The 18,489-nt window shown below is 40.0% G+C and overlaps 1 protein-coding gene across 1 annotated transcript in view; it reads right to left on the bottom strand.

The window, feature by feature from the left end:
- ITGA4 (integrin subunit alpha 4) overlaps positions 1-14,911 on the bottom strand; it is a 74,198-nt gene extending 59,287 nt beyond the window's left edge. The window contains exons 1-2 of the mRNA XM_063114882.1: positions 14,715-14,911; positions 14,261-14,382 (exon numbers count right to left, since the gene is read on the bottom strand). Coding sequence (XP_062970952.1) covers positions 14,261-14,382; positions 14,715-14,911 — 319 coding nt within the window. The remainder of the gene's footprint in view (positions 1-14,260; positions 14,383-14,714) is intronic.
- Positions 14,912-18,489: the final 3,578 nt, after the last annotated feature.

Raw genomic sequence — 18,489 nt, 5'->3', positions numbered from 1 at the left:
AAAGCAAAACCCTTAAACACAGATGAACTGAAGAAAGTCTCCTGGCTCCTGCTCTGGAGTTTCTGATTCAGTAGGTCCAAGTGAGGGCCTGACTGTCCCAGGTGGTTCTTATGGTCAGAAACACTGTTACAGTGGAATGTAAATAATGTTTTTCTGGACAGCTTTACTGTAGAATAACAACAACCTCTACTACTTGGTAATGGTTCCCTGGAGGGCTAGACTAAGGTTAAGTCTGATCCGAGTACTGGGGTTGACTAGCAACGTCTGCTACTGGAATAGGAAGGGAGTCTTGCCGCCCAAACCTTGACAAAGATGGTCCAGGTGGATACACAAAGTTTCTGTGTTAAAATGAAGAAAGAAAGAAAGGAAGGGAGGCGGAAAGAGAAAGAAGGAATGAAGGAAAAAAAGTCAATTGTAGTATGTGTGTCTGTTGCATAAGGTCTATGCAGGGAGTTGTTATTATGGCTACATGATGCCAAACTGATGTAAGCGAAAAATGAATAAGAATAACAAACAAGAAATTTTGATCACTGTGATGCAATTTTTAGTTTGACTTTTCACTAAAATCACCAGTTATTATTTTTTCACTAATGTCAAAACCAGATGATAAATGGTAGATTCAGTCTACCTGAAGTTCCTTATTTACCACAATAAACATATCTATCAATGAAATAACTTCTCTGAAAATACCAAAGTCTTTCTAAGAGTATAGTCAACACTCAGTGAACTAAGACAATTGAACAGGAAGAAAAGTAAGAACGGGAGAGGAAGGAGCTCACAAAGAACACACAGTCTCTCTTGAAATATGCTCCATTTCATGGACACTCATTAAGATTATGCCCAATATTTAGAAACAAATTAACTCTTCTGGAGAAAGCTACCCAAAAGTTTAAAAATAATAAACAGGCAATTGTTTAGAACTACAAAATACTATGTAAATTCCTTTATGAAAATGGCCTAAAAGTTCTTATGTGCAAAAATAGCATATTGTTACTATCTGTTTCTCAGCCTAGCTCACTGTTGTGTAGATTTTTAAATGAAGACTAGAGATAGTTTTGCATTATTAAGCTGTTTTCTGTGTGATATTCTGTGTTGCCTCCTCTCTGTTTTAGTTTTAGCTCCCCCAGGTGACATCGCAATGTCATCACTGGTCAGTCTCACACTTAGGTTCACACATATCTCAAACTACTCACTTTCCTACTTTTTTAATGTCACTTCCCTCAAACATCTTTTCCCCCCAATCCTGAGCATCTCTCGGATCTCTGGGAGAAGAGCCACTACATCACTTGGCTATTTTAGGACGAGTCCTATGTGGTCTCACCAAAGTCCTGGGATTTTAATTCCAGTATGGCTCATGCCCTCTCTTCCTTTGCTCCTTATTCTAGGTTTAAAATAATGATTTTTTAGGAACAGGGGAACAAATAGCCCTCCAGAAGCCACAAGAAAGAGATGTTTACCTAAGAATAAATGTGGTAAAGCTTTCCTAAGAATCTAATGGTGTGGCTGATTCAGCCTTGAGTGGAAGAGATTTCAAACAGAAAAACAAATGGTGGGTCTGTAAGTGGTGGATAGGGGAGCGGGGCTAAATGCCACTAGACGTAATGTCACATCTGTTTGTTACTTTGTGGTTGCAAACAATAGATGCCTTCTAATATATAGATAAGATATCTGATTCACGATAATTAACTTTCAAAAATATACCATATATTTACTGTTAATCCAGTCTTGGATAACTGAGAGATGACTCTTAGCATCAGCAATCAAGGGCCCTTAGACATACAGGATGTGACCACTCAGAGGAAATTATGGTAAAATCGATTAATATCCTGTAGGAAGAAGGATTTTCCTTTTTGTTGGAGTTAACTACATTTATTTACAATTATGCTGGCCTAATTCCAAGGTTTAGTAAATAGTGAACTCATTCATCTTGGCCAGGACTGTGGTCCTCATTCCACCCCCAGCACACAGGCCAGAATGTGTGCTGAAAATGGGGAGGCCAATAAATGCAAAACAATTTAAAGCTTCGATTGTGGTTTGACCAAGCATCCTCTATTGGTGGTACGTATCTGAATTTGAAATGTGTGTACAAAAGGATGAACGCAAAGGCAAAAAGGAAATTCATGAAAACATAGTCATCAAATGATTATTCTCCCACAAAAGAAGCAAAAACTAAATATAATAAGTGAGCAAATATATAGTCACATTTAAATATATTTCTCTTTTTCACTTTTTGTTTGTTTTGTTTTCTTGTAACATAGTTGATTGTACATACCCGTGGGGTAAGAAGGGTGGCAAAAAAAATTACATTGTATAATGTTGAATATACTAATTATCCTGATTTGAGCACCACATTTTGCACAGGTAATGACATTCCATCCTTTTCACTTAACACTGCTTCGACCATAGCGGCATCTCCCAACTTCATTGCTAACACTGAGGTACTTTCAGACTAGTTACAAGACAGAATCAGTTCAAAGGACATCCTAACAGTCCTCCTGTTCTGGGTCTTTTCTCAATTTCTGAAAAATTTCCCCCTATTCTTTAGTAGTGCCTGCAGAATCTTGACAGAAGAGGTAAGACCTTCCTGTCATCAGCTTATGTTCAGGGCCTCTACAAGGCTTTCCTCCCTCAACCTTGCAAGCTTCCAAGTCCACTCCTCCACCACGTGGTCCTCAGCCTTGACTTGACATTAGAACCGCCGGACATGAGGTTTAAAAAATATCAACATCTGGGCCCCACTCCCAAAGGCTCAGATCTGATGTGTCGGGTTGAGATACAGACATCAGAATTTTTTTTTAAAGCGCTGCACGTAGTTGTAGTATACAGTTGGGCTTGTGAGCAACTGCTCTACAATGTAGATGTTATGCCTTTTCCTGTATTATATATTTGAAAAAATATATACTGTTTTGAAAATAATTGTAATGTCTTTTTGTCCCCCTTTCTGCCTTGGGTTCAGCTAGATATTGAAATAAAATATCAAATGTTAAGCAAATTTTCTTCATGTAGAAATACAGTATTACTAATTTGGTCAAAAATGATGATTATTTGAACTATCATAAAAAAGCTAATTCTCATGAATTTCCTTGACAGAATACCATAAAAAATTCAGATTATCTTTATATTTTACCCAAATGTCATGTTGAAATGATTTATAATCTGGTTTTCAATTCAGCCCATACATTACTAATCTAAACTCTTAGTAAATCAAATCAGCTCCATAATTGAAACAGTACTTTACATGGTTTAACATAAAAGAGGTCAGCAGAAATTAACATGTGATAATTTTCCATGCTTTCATACAACTAGAATGACTAATTCTTAGCACAGTTGAATGCATTTTCCCAGTAGACATTAAATTTTAAAAGGCCACATAAAAACCATTCCCCTTACTGTAAAAATTAAGCCCATCTTTCTCTTTACTTTTTTTCTTTTGGAAAATAAAATATAAAAACATATGCTTACTATTTCATTTTTTTATTTCCACCTACTGATTTGTATCAATATATAGAAATGTGTATAGAAATATGAATAAGTGAAAATTTTGATAAATGAAAATAATGTTAGTACAAAGCCAATTAGACGGGTGTGCTCTTTACCCCCCCCACACACCCTTTTTTTAAAATCTCGTTTCTTGTTATTCACATCACCAGTTTTAGTGTCATTGCTCTAAGTGCCAAAAATGTGACAAGGACTATCGAACACTATATATTTGATCTTGTATGTCACCTCCACGATGGCAGACTGACTGTTTCGTTGACCATGGCATTCCAACATCTCAAAAAGACATGCACACAGTAGGCAGGAACTCAATATGTACTTGCTGAGGGAGGGAATTTTGAAATATATTATACTACCACAAAAATCCTTTGTTAGAAAGCATTACTGAAAAATTTCAAACTCTCAGGGATCTAAGCTTTGTGAAGAGGTCTTTTCCCTTCTCTACTATTCTTCCCTATTTCTCTTTCAAAATGTTATTTCCTTAAGTTTTAAGATAGTAATAGATGGTTTGAAGGGAAACAGCATTCGAGAGTTTGAAGATCTTTACAAGGTGTGATTTGTGAGTAAGACAGGTTAAGACTGAGAATCAGCTGGGGTCCCCAGGAGATGCCTGTCTCAGAGGCTTTCTGCAAGAACTGGGGAGTAAATAAGATAATATCTGTGACGTGCATAGACAAGAGCTTGGCAGAGAAGCAACATAAACATTAATTGATGTTGACATCATTATTACTATTATTTTAAGGATTAAGCTAAACATATTTTTATGCTGCACACGTCATGGCATACTTCCTCCTCCATAAAATATATGTGACACAGTGCTATTGGGAAGCCTTATTAGACACGTTAACTCATTTTATTCTCACAGCAGTAACATAGGATGACTGTATTATCAATCCTACTTTTTAGATGGAAAAATTGAGTCTTAAAGAAGTCAAATTACTTGCCTGAATCCACGGGGCTGGTAAATGGAATAAATTAGAATAAAATATAATGCCTTTGATCTCTAAGTTACTTCCCATTACTCTATAGCATGTACAATAGAACTCTATAAATGTTTCAGACATATGAGTGAACTGAAATCACTTCTGCTTCCTAAATCTTTTTTTCAGCTGAAAATGTGTAAAATATCACCAATTTACCCACAGACTGTACAGTCAACTTTCTGTTGTTCAAGAAAAATGTCACTTACTTGGTCCCTGTCTTGCCCTGCCCTTTTCCTCCATTTAGATCAGTCCTCAGTATTTTGGCATTTTCACTGAAAAAATACCGAGGGAAAAGGTCAGACTCAAAGCTCTTTCTATAACTTGTTGACAGCTCCAGTGAAACATTTTGTGGGTGGGGAGCCTAGGACTTTTATAACGCAATTAAATGTTTGGTTTATCTGCCTGCATCACCATACTGAGGCTTCCTGATCAGTTCAGATATCTGACTGGGGCTATCATTCTGGCTTTCTGGGTACTAAGACAACATACATACATACCTGATCTTTCAAAACTCACAATGTGATTTCATGTTTCAGGAGATTAGGGAAAGCCCTAAGTTCCACCAATTACATTTCTTTTAAGTTGAAGTTCTATTCCACTGAAAGATGAGTCCCATACATTTCAAACTCTTCCAGTCTAAAATTTTTCTTAAATAAAATAATCTGCAAAATGAATGACCCTTATTCTATTCTACATTCTATAGAGTCAAAATATCTTTTCAGAGAAGCAATAATTACTGAATGGAAATAATCCTACAATTTCTTCATCTACATAAATTCAGAATATTAGAAAAACCTATATGGATTAAAAGTGAGAAAATCAATTCAAATATGACAACACTATAAAACCTACCATCGCAAGGCTAGTAGGATTACAGAAGTTTATGCCTGTACATGCAAGATTGCCTGGCACATAGTAGGTGTTCAATAAATAGTAAATCCTTCTACTCCCCATGGTACCTACATTACATTGACTGTGACTAAGCCACCAGGGGGCACTCACAGTGCTGCCAGATTTGATCTGCAGCCTTCAATTGTTTAATCCAAAAGGCCCCTTAATTTAATTTTTCCTACCAAACCCTAATTACTATTTTAATCCATTATATTATATTTACTATATTAAACTATGTACTTTTCTCACACATCTAATTAAACATGGTGGTAGTGTTTCTAAAAGATAACAATGATGTTTATAAACCAATTGCAATATAAATAATTTTGGGTAATGAAAAGTAAAATACCCAAGTTTTAGAGGTGACACAGGACATGAAAGCACTAAACTTCCAAAACTTTTTCTCCAGCTAGTCTGGTAGCAAACAGTAGTCAACATATTAAAACATCAAAATTAGAAACCAATCTCAAAATATTTTCTTTTTGGAAAAACATGTATTTAAATGTCATTCTCAGATTGCTTAAGCAAAATCAAAATGGCTAATCATCATGCTCAATTTATGTGAGAAATAGTTCATACAATCATAGGCCTGAAAAGGTCAGCTATTTCAATTATTTTATTTTTATTATATTCTACTTAGAAAGAGAATTCAACGCAGAGGTAAATGTCCCCAGAGAGTTCTGCCAAGCTTTAGGGTTGCAATTTTATAAATCTGGGTTGATCCTGAATCAACAGTAGGCCTCAGAATCCTAGAAAACCCGGTTACTTGTGAGCTTAATTCTAGGTTCAGAGTCTCTGTCAGTGAACATGGTCTCAAACTTCAAAATCCTACAGAAAACCTACAAAGTCTTTTTTAATAACTACAGCAGAAAAATGTACCCCAACTGATATATTTGGTGAGTATAATTTAGAAAGGAATAGTTACTCTCTAATTACTAATATTTATTTTATGATTAGTATGTGCCAAGCACAGTTTTAATACATGTAAATACACACATTAACACATTTAATTTTCATAACACCCCATTGAGGTGATATTATGGTTATCATCATCCTAATTTTATGGATGTAGGAAGCTAAAACCAGGGGAGACTAAGCATTTTGCCCAAGGTTAATACCTCTAATAGCTGGAGGAAGGAAGGATTCAGCCCCACACTATCCATCACCACCCTGTGCTGCTTTACAATGATTCGCTGTTAGCACTTCTCTGCTAGGAATCCAGATATGGACATTATTAATAATCCTTTACTATATTAATTTAATTTCTAAAATAACCTACTACTAAAATATTATAACATTAACTTCCAACATTAGAAAATAAGAAAATAATCTACTTCTATGGTTCAATTAATCTCTTGGATTTAAAGATTTATTTGAACTGCCCTATCTGCAGCCTGTGACCATCCATCTGGGCCCTGTGTGACCCAAGCTCACACTCTGTGGTTGATGGTCAAAGTGGGTAGGTGGGTGGGGCTGACTCTGGCTTCCAGGGGACTGTCACTGTGGGTACCAAAATGGCATAACTGAGATAAGGTGAATAAGTGACAAATAAAGCCAGTTTTTTGCAAGCTGAATTAAATAAATAAATAAAGTTTAATTTGAAAAACTATCACTAATGTATGGATACCATGTTGAATACCTTTGAAGCAAGAACAACACAAACATGTAAACAGAAAAAAACTCCAGGGAAATCTGCTTGCATTTAATTAAAAAAAAATTTTTGAAGGAAGTCAGGAAGATAGCAAGGATTTAAGACATGTGAGAGAAATGAAAATCAGTGAGAAATCTGTCACATTGTCCTGACCAATAGAGGGTCAGACTGCAATGAAGAGTTACAGATAAAAAGACATTTCTCTAAGTAGAGTTTAAAGGGTAGAATAAGAGTTTGCAGAGATAGTAATTACTAGACAAAATGACTGCTAGAAAACTCACAAGAAAGCAAAGTGGTATCAAGGAGAGGTAGACTCAGAAAAGTTACACAAAAGATGGTCTACACTGACAAAGGTATTCTACATAGGGCATAATTTTAGAAAGATTTATCTAACCCACTTCACACAAGGAGTCCCATGAAAGGGATTTGAAAACTAAGTCTACAATCTTACTATTTCTGAACATATTCATAGTGAATTATAGTATTTCATAATATTTATATCAAAAAGATGTCCTATCATTTTAAAAAATTCTTGGGCATAAACTGAGGACATCAGAACAAACACACTGCACCCAGTCCTGTCACTTTTAAGTCCACTTCCATGGTCTAATTTGATGTTTGCAGCCATTCTTAAAATAAAAAATCCCTGCTCTTAAAGACAGTCAGTTCGAAGCTCCCCATCTCATGAGTGGGTGTAACTGTTTGGATTTCTCAGTGAGTAGGTAAAAACCCACGGCCGACCTAGACACCTTGGAATAATGCTGTAATGTCAGCCAGTCCCAGAGGATACACACCAAATCTGAGAGCTGTGTCCATCCATTTCATATTTATTGAGCTCATGCTATGTGCTACTGAAAACCAGTTCAGAACTGCTCTATTACTCAGGTTTCACTCCACCAGGAAGCCTTCTCTCATTCAATTTCTTCTCACCACTACGCGTGTGTGTCTCTGGCATCATGCTTATTATATTATGTCATAATTAATTATCTGTTTACCTATCTCTCCTGTCATCTAGACCTAGTTCTTTGAGGACTTTGACTGTGTCTTACTCAACTTTGTATTTCCAGTACACAGCATAAGTAATCCATAAAATGTGTTGTATGAAGGAAAAATCCATTTAAAAGAGTTGTTGACACTTGCTATCACTCCTCACTTCTCAACCCTCTACAGTCTGGCTTCACTACAAAAACTGGCCTTACCAAGGTTATTAATGAACTGATGCTCTCTAAATCCAATGAAACCTCATACGTTCGTATCTTGCTTGATGTCTTAATACTGCCAACCATCACTTCTCAAAACACTCTCATCCTTCGACTTCCATAATGCCTCATTGACCTGATTTCCCTGCTCCCTTTTTGGCTTCTCTTTTTTTCTCCAATGGTTCTTAACCATGGATGAATACTAAATCATCTGGGGATCTCTGAAAACTCCTGATGCCCTACCTAGACTGCCCCCAGAGATTTCATTAGTTGGGGATGGGGCCACTAGAACTGGTATTCTTAAAGTTCTGCAGGAGAATTCAAGTTGCAGCCAGAGTTAAGCAGCTCTACTCATATTCTAGCTACTTCTCAAAGTGTAGGAGTCCTCAGGGATCTACCCTTGGCCTTCTGATCTAGTCAACCTAGAGAGTTCCCAGGTTAAGCTAATTTACCTCCATGGCTTTGATTACCACCTCTATCTAGGTCAATTACTCTGACCTCTGAATTGCCAGGTACAGATCTCTCTCTTGCCCACCACACCCATACATCCAACCAATTCACAGACATTTAGTTCCATGTCTCATAGGAATCTCAAGCCAATGAAACTCATCATTTTGCCAGAAAACCTGCTGCTCTTTCCTTTTTCGGTACATAGCATGATCATTCATCCAACAGCCCAACACAGAACCTCATGTAACATCTTTGAAAACTTCTCCCTCATCTTGCTCATTCAGTAATTACCAAGTGCTGTTGAATCTGTGTTCTAAATATCTGTAGAATCTTTATTTTTCTCCATTCCTCCTACCACCATGCTATATAGCCTCCTATTATCCATAGCCTAAATTATAACAAAATCTTCCTACAACTGTCTCACTACCTTCAGTCATGATTTTACTACAAAACATTCACTACTTTGCAATCAGAAGAATCTGTCAAATTTAAACACCTTAGGATAAATTCATACTTACAAAGTTGTACCAGAAACAATCCCTGTCTATCTCTCCAACCTACTCTCCACTTCACACTCCATAGCCCAACTGTACACACTTGTCTTTCAGCTCTTCAAAGCCTCCATGCTCTTGAAGACCTTGAGTCTTCACGCACAGTTTGCTGTGTCTGGCACAATTTCCCATAACCTCTTCCTCTGACTAACTCCTGATTGTGACTCAGTTCCCCACTTAAACATCAGTTCCTTAGAAATATATCACCTTATTCACCTAAATAGACTAGGTCTTATCACCACACTTTCCTGTGATAACCTAACTTATAGACTGTAAACCCCTTGGGGCAAGGAACATGTTTCTTTTATATGCCCAGATTCTAACTATTTGGTATCACTCATTAAATGACTGAATGAATAAACAATCCACACGGACAATGGATTGCCATATCTGGCCCCAGAACTATTGCCAAGGAGAGAGATTTCTCAATCACTGGGAATATCACCCAGTGACCAAGTAAATTTAAGGCAAAAAATAAAATGCATTTAGAAAGCCTCATCACTCAAGTTAGGTGGAAACTTCATCCTTTTGGAGATGAAGTTTGGAAAAATGCTGGAAATTGGGGAACTTCTTTCTGTTAACCTTATGGTTTATTAATGGAACTCTCTATCTTGGTTTTATACATAAGTAGTATAGCAGCCTATGCTCAAGGTTGATTTTTCAAAATGACCAATGGGCATCAATCTCAGCTTCATAAGCTACAGTTTAAAGCATGAGGGTACTTCAAAAAGTTAATTCTATTCTTTCATGAGCTTTTTGAAGTACCCAAGTACTGCAAAAGAAAGTTATCAAAAAGGATATATTTGAAGTTTCAACAGTAAGACATTTGCCTTTTAATGTCAAGCTGATAACTCCTGCAATGAGGAAGAAATGAGGGTGAGGAAACGTTAGTTTAATAACACAATGTTAACTAACTTAGCTTCCTCTAAATGCATTATGTAATATAAACCAGAAGGCTGGCTAAGGTAATTAATTCCCAGAAAAAAAATTAAAGAGGGGTAATGGTGACTAAGTTGTGATGAACCATTGGCCTTTTCAGTAAAAAAGAGAGAGGCAGGCAGGGACCTTAAAGGCCCAGTAACTATAGAACACTTGGTCTGGAAAAGAAAAGTGAAAGTCCTATTCATCTATGCATAGATACCAGGAAAGCACCTGCTAAAAAATTAGTGTTATTTTATAAAAGGAACTTATGTTTTTCTAGAGCAGAGCTGTCCAATAGAAACATAATGCAGGCCCATATAAGATTGTTAATTTGATAGTAGCTACACTAAAAAAGTAAAAAGAAATGAATAAAATTAATTTTAATAATATATTTCATTTAACTTAATACATCTAGAAGATTATTATGTAATCAATATTGATTTAAAATATCTATTTCAACATGTAATCAATATGTTAAAAATTAATGAGTTATTTTCCTTTTCTTTTTGTTACTAGGTCTTTGAAATCCAGTATGTAATCTACATTAGAGCACCTCTCATTACAGACTAGCCACGTTTCATGTATTCAATAGCCACATGTGGCTAGTGGCTACTGTATTAGACAGTATAACTGTATAAGTTTAAACTCTACTATGCAGATGTGTGTGTGTATGTATGTGTAGAATGCTATTAGTGGTAACTCCAAAGTAATAAAAGATCTGGAGTGTCTATTGAATAACCAAATAAAGACCATTTTTATTATAAGTTGATAGTCATTTATGTATTTTATAATGTTCTAATTCTTTGACTATTGGTAATCCATGGATTGACTATGCTTAACTATGTTAATGGAGTCATTATTTGTGATGCTTTGACTCAGGAACATTTTCTACCTCAGTTTCCTTTACAAAAGCTTCAGGGTGCCTGAGTAGAAAAGTGGACATGTGGAAATCACCATGGCCCCCTCAGACAGAGTCTTCATGACTCTGCAACCGGTCTGCACCCAGACTGATGGGAAGGCTACCTCCCCTTGGTTCACAGAGGGAAGTACCAGGAAAGCTAGAGAAGAAAGACCTGGAGGTGGAAGAAGGCTGATTGTGCACAGGAAGAAAAAGCACCTTGTGGAACTATCCAGGCAACTCTCCTGATGCCGCCTCCACAGTCAATTCTCTTCAGTAAAAGGAGTATCTTACTCCTAACATTTCCCGCCCTGAGCATCCTTGATAAACGGACATTTGCTGCTCTCTTCTGATTATGGCTATGGTGAACATGGCCTGGTATATGACGCCATTATCCACAGAAGTGAGGTAGGGTGGGGAGGAGACTACCTGAATCAACAGTTGATCTGAAATTCTAGAGATACATGACTGGTCCATCTGGATATTTTGAATTGTGTAGAGGATGGTCACCATTTTAAGAGACTCTGCACCTTCAGATTCTTGATAGCAAGTGAAGTTATTCCACATGAAAGAAGACACCTAACTGATAGGGCAATCATAGCTCAATCTTTATTTATGATAACATGTTTTGTTGAACCAACAAGAAAATATTTTTCATTGCATTTTATTTCAACTGTTTCCTTTTAATTTATACATTTAACTTTTTAACTTTTGGTGTAGTTTATGAATTGTCCTTATTTATTAACCTCAATCTGATTATTACAGATAGTAAACAGGTGTAGATTTAAGTAGAAGATAGGGATTAGAAAGAATAAACTAGAGTTTTTTTCAATGTCTTTTATGTGTCAGGTACTGAGCTGAACATTTTCCAAATATTATAGTTACCCACATTTGAGATAGAACAATTGAAGCCATCTTATAAAGAAAATTTAAACACACACAATCTTCTATATAAGATGGTACACACACACACACACACACACACACACACACACACACACACACACACCCTTGAGACTTCTTCATAAGAAACAGTACATAGCCCACAAACCTGAGAATACTAAAATATCCAATTTATTGTTTTTAGTGTTTTCTTTCTAGACTTTAACCTCAATCCCTATTTTATAGCTTGAAGCTACTTCTTCTGAATTTGTTCTGAATAGAGACATACAGATTCTTTATATAAGGAAAAGAAGATATTTAGAATGTTACATGAGAAATAATTTCAGTCAACTCTTTTGCAAATATTCAAAGCTATCACTATAGCTATTAATGTTTCAACTAGTTGATTGACTAGAAATCTTGTCAACTTTTTGCCTTTCATTTCAGTATGTACCTTTTTTATTAACCAAACTTTAGAAAGTTAAAAATATCACTTTGGCTTGTCATTTCTAATTCTCTTTCTCACCAATCAGGTTGATGACAAACTTTTGCTTTACTTTTATTCATTCACCCATCCAACAAATCTTCATTTAATTCATGATTGTTACACATCTACCATGGGCACATTTTCTGAGGATATTTCTAAAGTCAACTACGCTCCACATGATCAAATAATTTAGATTTTCCTTCAGTTTATGGACATTATCATCTTAAATTTAATATTATGACATGATCTTTCCAGTTAAACACCAACATCCAGAAATAGATTAAGTGCCCTTCCAGACAGGAAGTATGTGCTAAATACCAGTTATGTCATGAATCAGGAAACTGTGAGAAGACAACAGAAATAAAATTGTTCCCTCCTGAAACCTTGTCAAGATCCTCTGGCAGACCAAGGTTGTCTGCTCCACTCCCTAATTCTCCACCCCACAACTCTCTCATGCAATAAAAATTATGCTTTGCAAAATTATTCCAAATGTATAGGTCTGTGAATGTTTTATGCATTCCTAGTCTGCCTTTGGGATGGAGGATGCTTAATGAGAGGCTGGGGCTTAGTCTACATTCTATAGACAACTCCTGGACTTTTATGGTTGCTCTCTGAGTTAAAAGTAAAAATTCCATTATGTTCATATTCTATTTGAATTCATTTGAATGGAAGAAACCAGCTTCACAGTTTGAGAAAAAGCACAGACTACCATAAAAAGAAAAAGAGATAAAGACACAGTAAGTAGCTAATCTCAAAAGTCTATTCATAGCAAAGATAAATGTTTAAAAAGTACTAATTGTGATCTTTTATTCATCGCTTACACATGTCCCATCAGCTTAGCAGACAACGTATTGTCCCCTTCATTTGATTTTATTTACATTGAAGATGCATGCATGAAAGGAAAGGGCTTAGACTTTGAACCCAAGAAAACCTGACTTTGACCTGGGGTCCCACCTACCACCCACTAAGTAACTTTAGACCAGGATGCTGTAACTTTCAACCATGATCCAGGATGCTTTGAGGGGAAAAAAATTAAGCAACATATATAGCAGTACGTAATAGTGTTTGGAAACAAGATAGGTCTGAATTATTATTAGTTCCCCTTTCTTCCCACACTTGTCTGTGTGCAGCAAATTTGCTTTTGACTTTGAAACGTGAAGCGTCTCCCCTCCCCCACCAGTACATATTTTTCAAGTTGTCAAAATCTAAGAAGAGACATTAAGAAATCACAGCAAAAAGATGGATCTATTTAACATGAAAATGTTTGGAGAGAAAAATTAATAATTATATATTAAGCCTCATGTGAACAACATTAACAAAGGAGATGCCAGTTTTTCCTTGAGCTTTCCTTAAACATTGCATATTCTAAGTAAAACAATATTACTTTCTTAGAAAAAGCCCTTAGACTAAATGACAGGATATGGGATCAATTCCAACTGCTATTCGTGATCTGCCTGTTAGTCTGTTCTTTAATAAAGTTGATAGGTCAAACACGGAAATAAAATGCTTATTTCTGGACTTAGCTGGATCCTGCCCTTCGTATGCTGAGACTTTTACACATGGAGGGAGAAATGGAGAGGTGAAGACAAGGTATCATCAGAAACTTTCCTCTGTATGGTTTTGTCAGAGTACTACAATGATTGATTGTCATAAGCAAAGAGGAGAAAAATATTGACAGAAAGAAGCGGACCACTTTAATATTAAGAAGGGAAGGTGGTGTGAAATTAAAACTTGAAATCACGCACTTTAAGCTCCGAGTAACAGGAGACCCGCGTTTCTCCGGGACTTGCCCTCCTGCGGTGGAGCCCACAGGTAGGGTCCCTAGCTCCTGGTCTCATACCCAACTCACCCAGCTGGAGCTGTTCGCAGGTCCGGCCTGGATTCTTCCCGATCCTGCATCTGTAGATCGCCCCGGGATTGACCACTGAAGCGTTGGCCAGCCAGTTGGCAGTCGGCGCCCCCACTACGAGCCTGAAGCGAGAAACGAGCACGTGCGCTGAGACTCGAGCGGCGCTGCCCACTGAGCGCGCCGTCCCAGCAGACACGCAGTCGGCGGTGGGGCCGCTTCGCTCACATCCTCCTCCGCCCACCGCCCCGCGCACCCGGCCGGCACCCCTGACCAGACCTCCAGGGCCTTGCGCCGAGACGCACCCCGGGCGCTGCCGCAGCCAGCCGGCTGTCGTGGCGTCTCCTTCCCGCCTCCTCCGGAGGGAGGAAAGTTTGAGGCGGGCAGGCAATTTCAGAGGCGCCGTTCTCACGCCGCCCCGCGACGCCCAGAGCGCCCGAGCCCCGACTGCACTCACCAGCGCTTGGCCCCGTGGCTGTGCAGCACCACCGAGTAGCCGAACAGCGTGCGGGGCGGGCCCTGGTAGAGCAGCGCGCCCTCGGTGTCCACGTTGTAGGGGCGTCCGGTCGGGACCCCGAGACTCAGCAGCAGCATCACCGCCTCCCAGACGGCGAGCCCTCGGGGGCCGGGGCCGCGCCTCGCTTCGCCAGCCATGCGCTCGCGGCGGGGGACATTCAACAGCAAGCGCCCACTGCCCCACAGTTGCACGGGAGGCGACGGTTGGCCAAGAGGCAAGGGCGCCCGAGAGATGAGGCGCGGTGTGTCCGGCGCCGGCGGGCGAGAGGGAAGGAGGCAGGGAGGGAGGGACGGAGGGAGGCAGGGAGGGGAAGTCGGCGCGCCGCAGGCGGGGCGACGGGGGGCAACCTGGGATGCCGCGTCCCCTCCAGACCCCACGCCCCGTTTCTGCGGCCGGGAAGTGCGGGTGCTCGCGCGGTCCCGGGGCGCGGACCGCTGGGTGGGGTCCCGGGCGTGGTGAGGAGGCGCAGGGCCCGGCTCGGTCTCTCCCCGACGCGCGGCTGTAGGGGGCGCTGGGGGACCTCGGCTGCACGGGACGCGCGTCCCGACCCGGGCCCGCCAGCCCTCAGCGCGCGGGATGGCTCGGGGCTCCCGGGGCTCAGCGAGAGTGGACCTGGAGGGGCTACGGAGTCTGCCCTTTTAACCGCGGTTGGGGCCTCGATCTGCCGGTCCTCACGGTGAACTCCCAGCCCGTCGTGACCCAAAGGCCAACCCCAAACTCGGGGACAGGCACCGCTGCGGGGAACCGTCCAGATCTTTCACTGAGAGTTAAGTGCTAGAGCTGATTTTTCAGGCGTAAACAACCACCAGAGAAATTAACCAGAGGGCCACAAATTAAAGACAAAACCAACCAAACAAAAACACAAACTCCCTGCAGCCCCTGAGGAGCATTTTGGTGACAAAGACATGTGGGTGTTCTCAAGACCCAGTGCCCTGCACCCTTCGGTGCCTACTTCCTTCCTCCCCTCACTTCCTCTTAAGCTGAGCTGCGTGCGTGAGCAGGCAATCAGACTCGGTTCAGGCTGTTCCAGACTCCAACTGAGAGGCTAGGTTAAAAAAGCACCGGGACTTGCCTCACTTCGACGGATTTCTCTGCCCGCTTCCACGACCCCCCTTTTCCACGCATCCACTCTTGTTGCCATGGGACACACCTGCCATCAGGGTTGAAGCCCTAGTGTGAGGTCAAGGTCATAAGGAGCTTCTGAACATGCCCTGGAGACCCACGACACAACACACCTGAACTTGGTAATCATTCTCTTCCTAATGCAATCCAGGTGTGCCTCGGGTTTCTTTTTTGAGCAACCAGAGAGACAGCCATGGGTGATTATTAGGCTGATGTTTGCAGGAGATGCAGGTCCTGCTATTTATTGATGCTATATGAAAAAACAAAAGAAGAAAGAAAAAGGCTTCATCAAAGGGTGTGCATAAAACTACACTGAAATAGAACATCAGCTGTAATGGCATGCACATTACTAAAACACGTGTTCATTTACTCAGCACTTTCACTGAAATGGCCCTTTGCTAGGCTCGCAGGATACCACCACTGACAAAGCCTTCAGGAAAATTTTCAGTCAAATGTAGGTAGACTAACTTTTCCTAAGTAGAGAAAATTCCAGGTGCTTTAGGGACACTTAGAGATTTGAAGGACAAGGTGGGTTGAGCCAGGCTAAGCAGTGTGAGCAGAGGAATGAGGGAGGGCTCCAGCAGACCAGATAGAGGAACTGAAAGGGGTTGTCTGGCTGGAGCAGTTAGCCGCCCACACACAGGTAGGTGTCATGGGACGTGGTGAGCCTCCTAAGCCAGGTTAGGAAATTTTAACTCTATGCTGGGGCTGAGAAGTTGTTGAAGGATTTGTCTTGGTTAGCTATGGGTTTCAGAAGTGTGAAGGCAAGATAGAATATAAAAAAACTTAATTTTGGAGGCTCCTGCAGAATAAATAGAGACGATGGTGGCCCAAAGTAGGAAGTAGCAGGGAGGAGAGAGGACAAAATAGACTCAAGAGATATCTGAAAGATAAAACCCAGTAGAATGGGCAATAGTATTGATAAATATGAGTGTGGGGCTGAGATGGACTCAGGATGATGCCCAAGTTTTGGGTTTGGGAACTGGGTGTATAGTGATATATTCCTGGAAAAAAGGCACATGGAAGAAATGAGGTTATGCCTGTATTTGTGTGTATGCAAACAGATGGGAGCATTTGATGAGTTATGTTTTAGACAAGTGGAGTTCGAGATGTTAGTGGAATGTTAGAATATTCTAGCTAACCCAACACAATTATTTTTTCTCTCTTGTCAACAGACAAAACAGGAGGAAAATAACCTTCTTAAAGTTTGCAGCAAAGTAAAAGGTGAATAACGGTATGTGATAAATCTATTTATCTATTATAAAATGAAATGAAATGGCTTCCAGAAAGGTAGCTATCAGGGCCCATGGTGAATGGTGCTGCTATGCTTCTTTCTTCAGTAGTACACAGTATGTTTCTGAGTGGATCTGTGTGCTGATTTTAACCCAGTTCTACAACTAGCTCACATTGTCATTATTCTGAAATAAGCAATCCCTCTGGTTTGCAGCTGCAAAATCTCCAGCTGAGGCCAGGGAAGCAGATATATCAAAGCCACTCCTGTACTCTCCAGACACTGGCAAAGCCAGAGCCACTGATCTGAACCCCTACCTCTTTTTTTCCTCTCCCTTCATCAAAATCTTATGCAATAAAATCCACAACGTACAGTTCTTTTTATGGTATAGTTCAGGTGAGTAGCAGCCAGTAGAGTGGTTGACAGGGCAGGACTTTATTTCTACAGTTGTGGTTATGGTTACGATTCACCACCTTTTCACAAACAGCCACCCTGTACTATCTCACATGCTATGTTAGGTAGTTTTCTTCCTCCAGGGTTTAGAGAACAGCTCGTTTCCTGTCAGCAGGAATAAAGGGTGTTTAGTGCTACTTTGACAAAGCCTGAAGTTACTGCTCTCTCTCTAATACTTTGGTAGGCAAGAGTGAGAGTCAGGAGAACTTTTTTTAATGACTTATGCCTATCCCTCACTTTCAACTGGACTTAAATATTTGGTCATTCAGTTAATATGTCATTCGATTAATATGTATCCAGTGCTCACTATGTGCCAGGAGCTGCATTAAAGGACTCAGACAAGAGTAGTAGACAAAATACTAGTGGTCTCTGTCCTTCTGTAAGAAATCCTCCCCAGTGGAGAGGATTCTAATGTGGACCTGCCCAGCTTTTCAGTTGTTATCAAGAGTGAGCATTTCTCCTCCATGAAAAACTCTCTTCTCATGATATCATCTTTTTTGAGCTTGTTTCCTCCATTTTATCTGACCACTTTGAGTCCCCTTTGCTGGCTCCTTTCCCTCCACTATAAGTGTTGGAAAGCCCCAGGGCTGTATTCTGGGCTCTCTTTCCTTCTCTTTTCATCCTCTCTATTTTAGAGACCTAACACATTTCCTGTGTCATTAAACACCATCTAAATAGCATGAGTGCCCAACTCATGTCTCCAGCCTGGGCCTCTCTTCTGAGCTCCAGGTTTATATATTCCACTGCCTACATGACATCTCTGCTCGGATATCTAGTGGGCATTGTGCCTGTAACATATCTAAAACTGAGTTCTGTTTCCCTCACTCCTCATCTCAACCATTCCCTCACCCGATATAGCACTCCACCTGCCCTGTTGTTCAGGCTAGACATTTGAAAAATAATCCTTGA

Source organism: Cynocephalus volans, chromosome 1 (genome assembly GCF_027409185.1).
Source record: "Cynocephalus volans isolate mCynVol1 chromosome 1, mCynVol1.pri, whole genome shotgun sequence".
Taxonomy (NCBI): Eukaryota; Metazoa; Chordata; class Mammalia; order Dermoptera; family Cynocephalidae; genus Cynocephalus; species Cynocephalus volans.
This window is presented reverse-complemented; position numbering and strand designations above follow the sequence as displayed.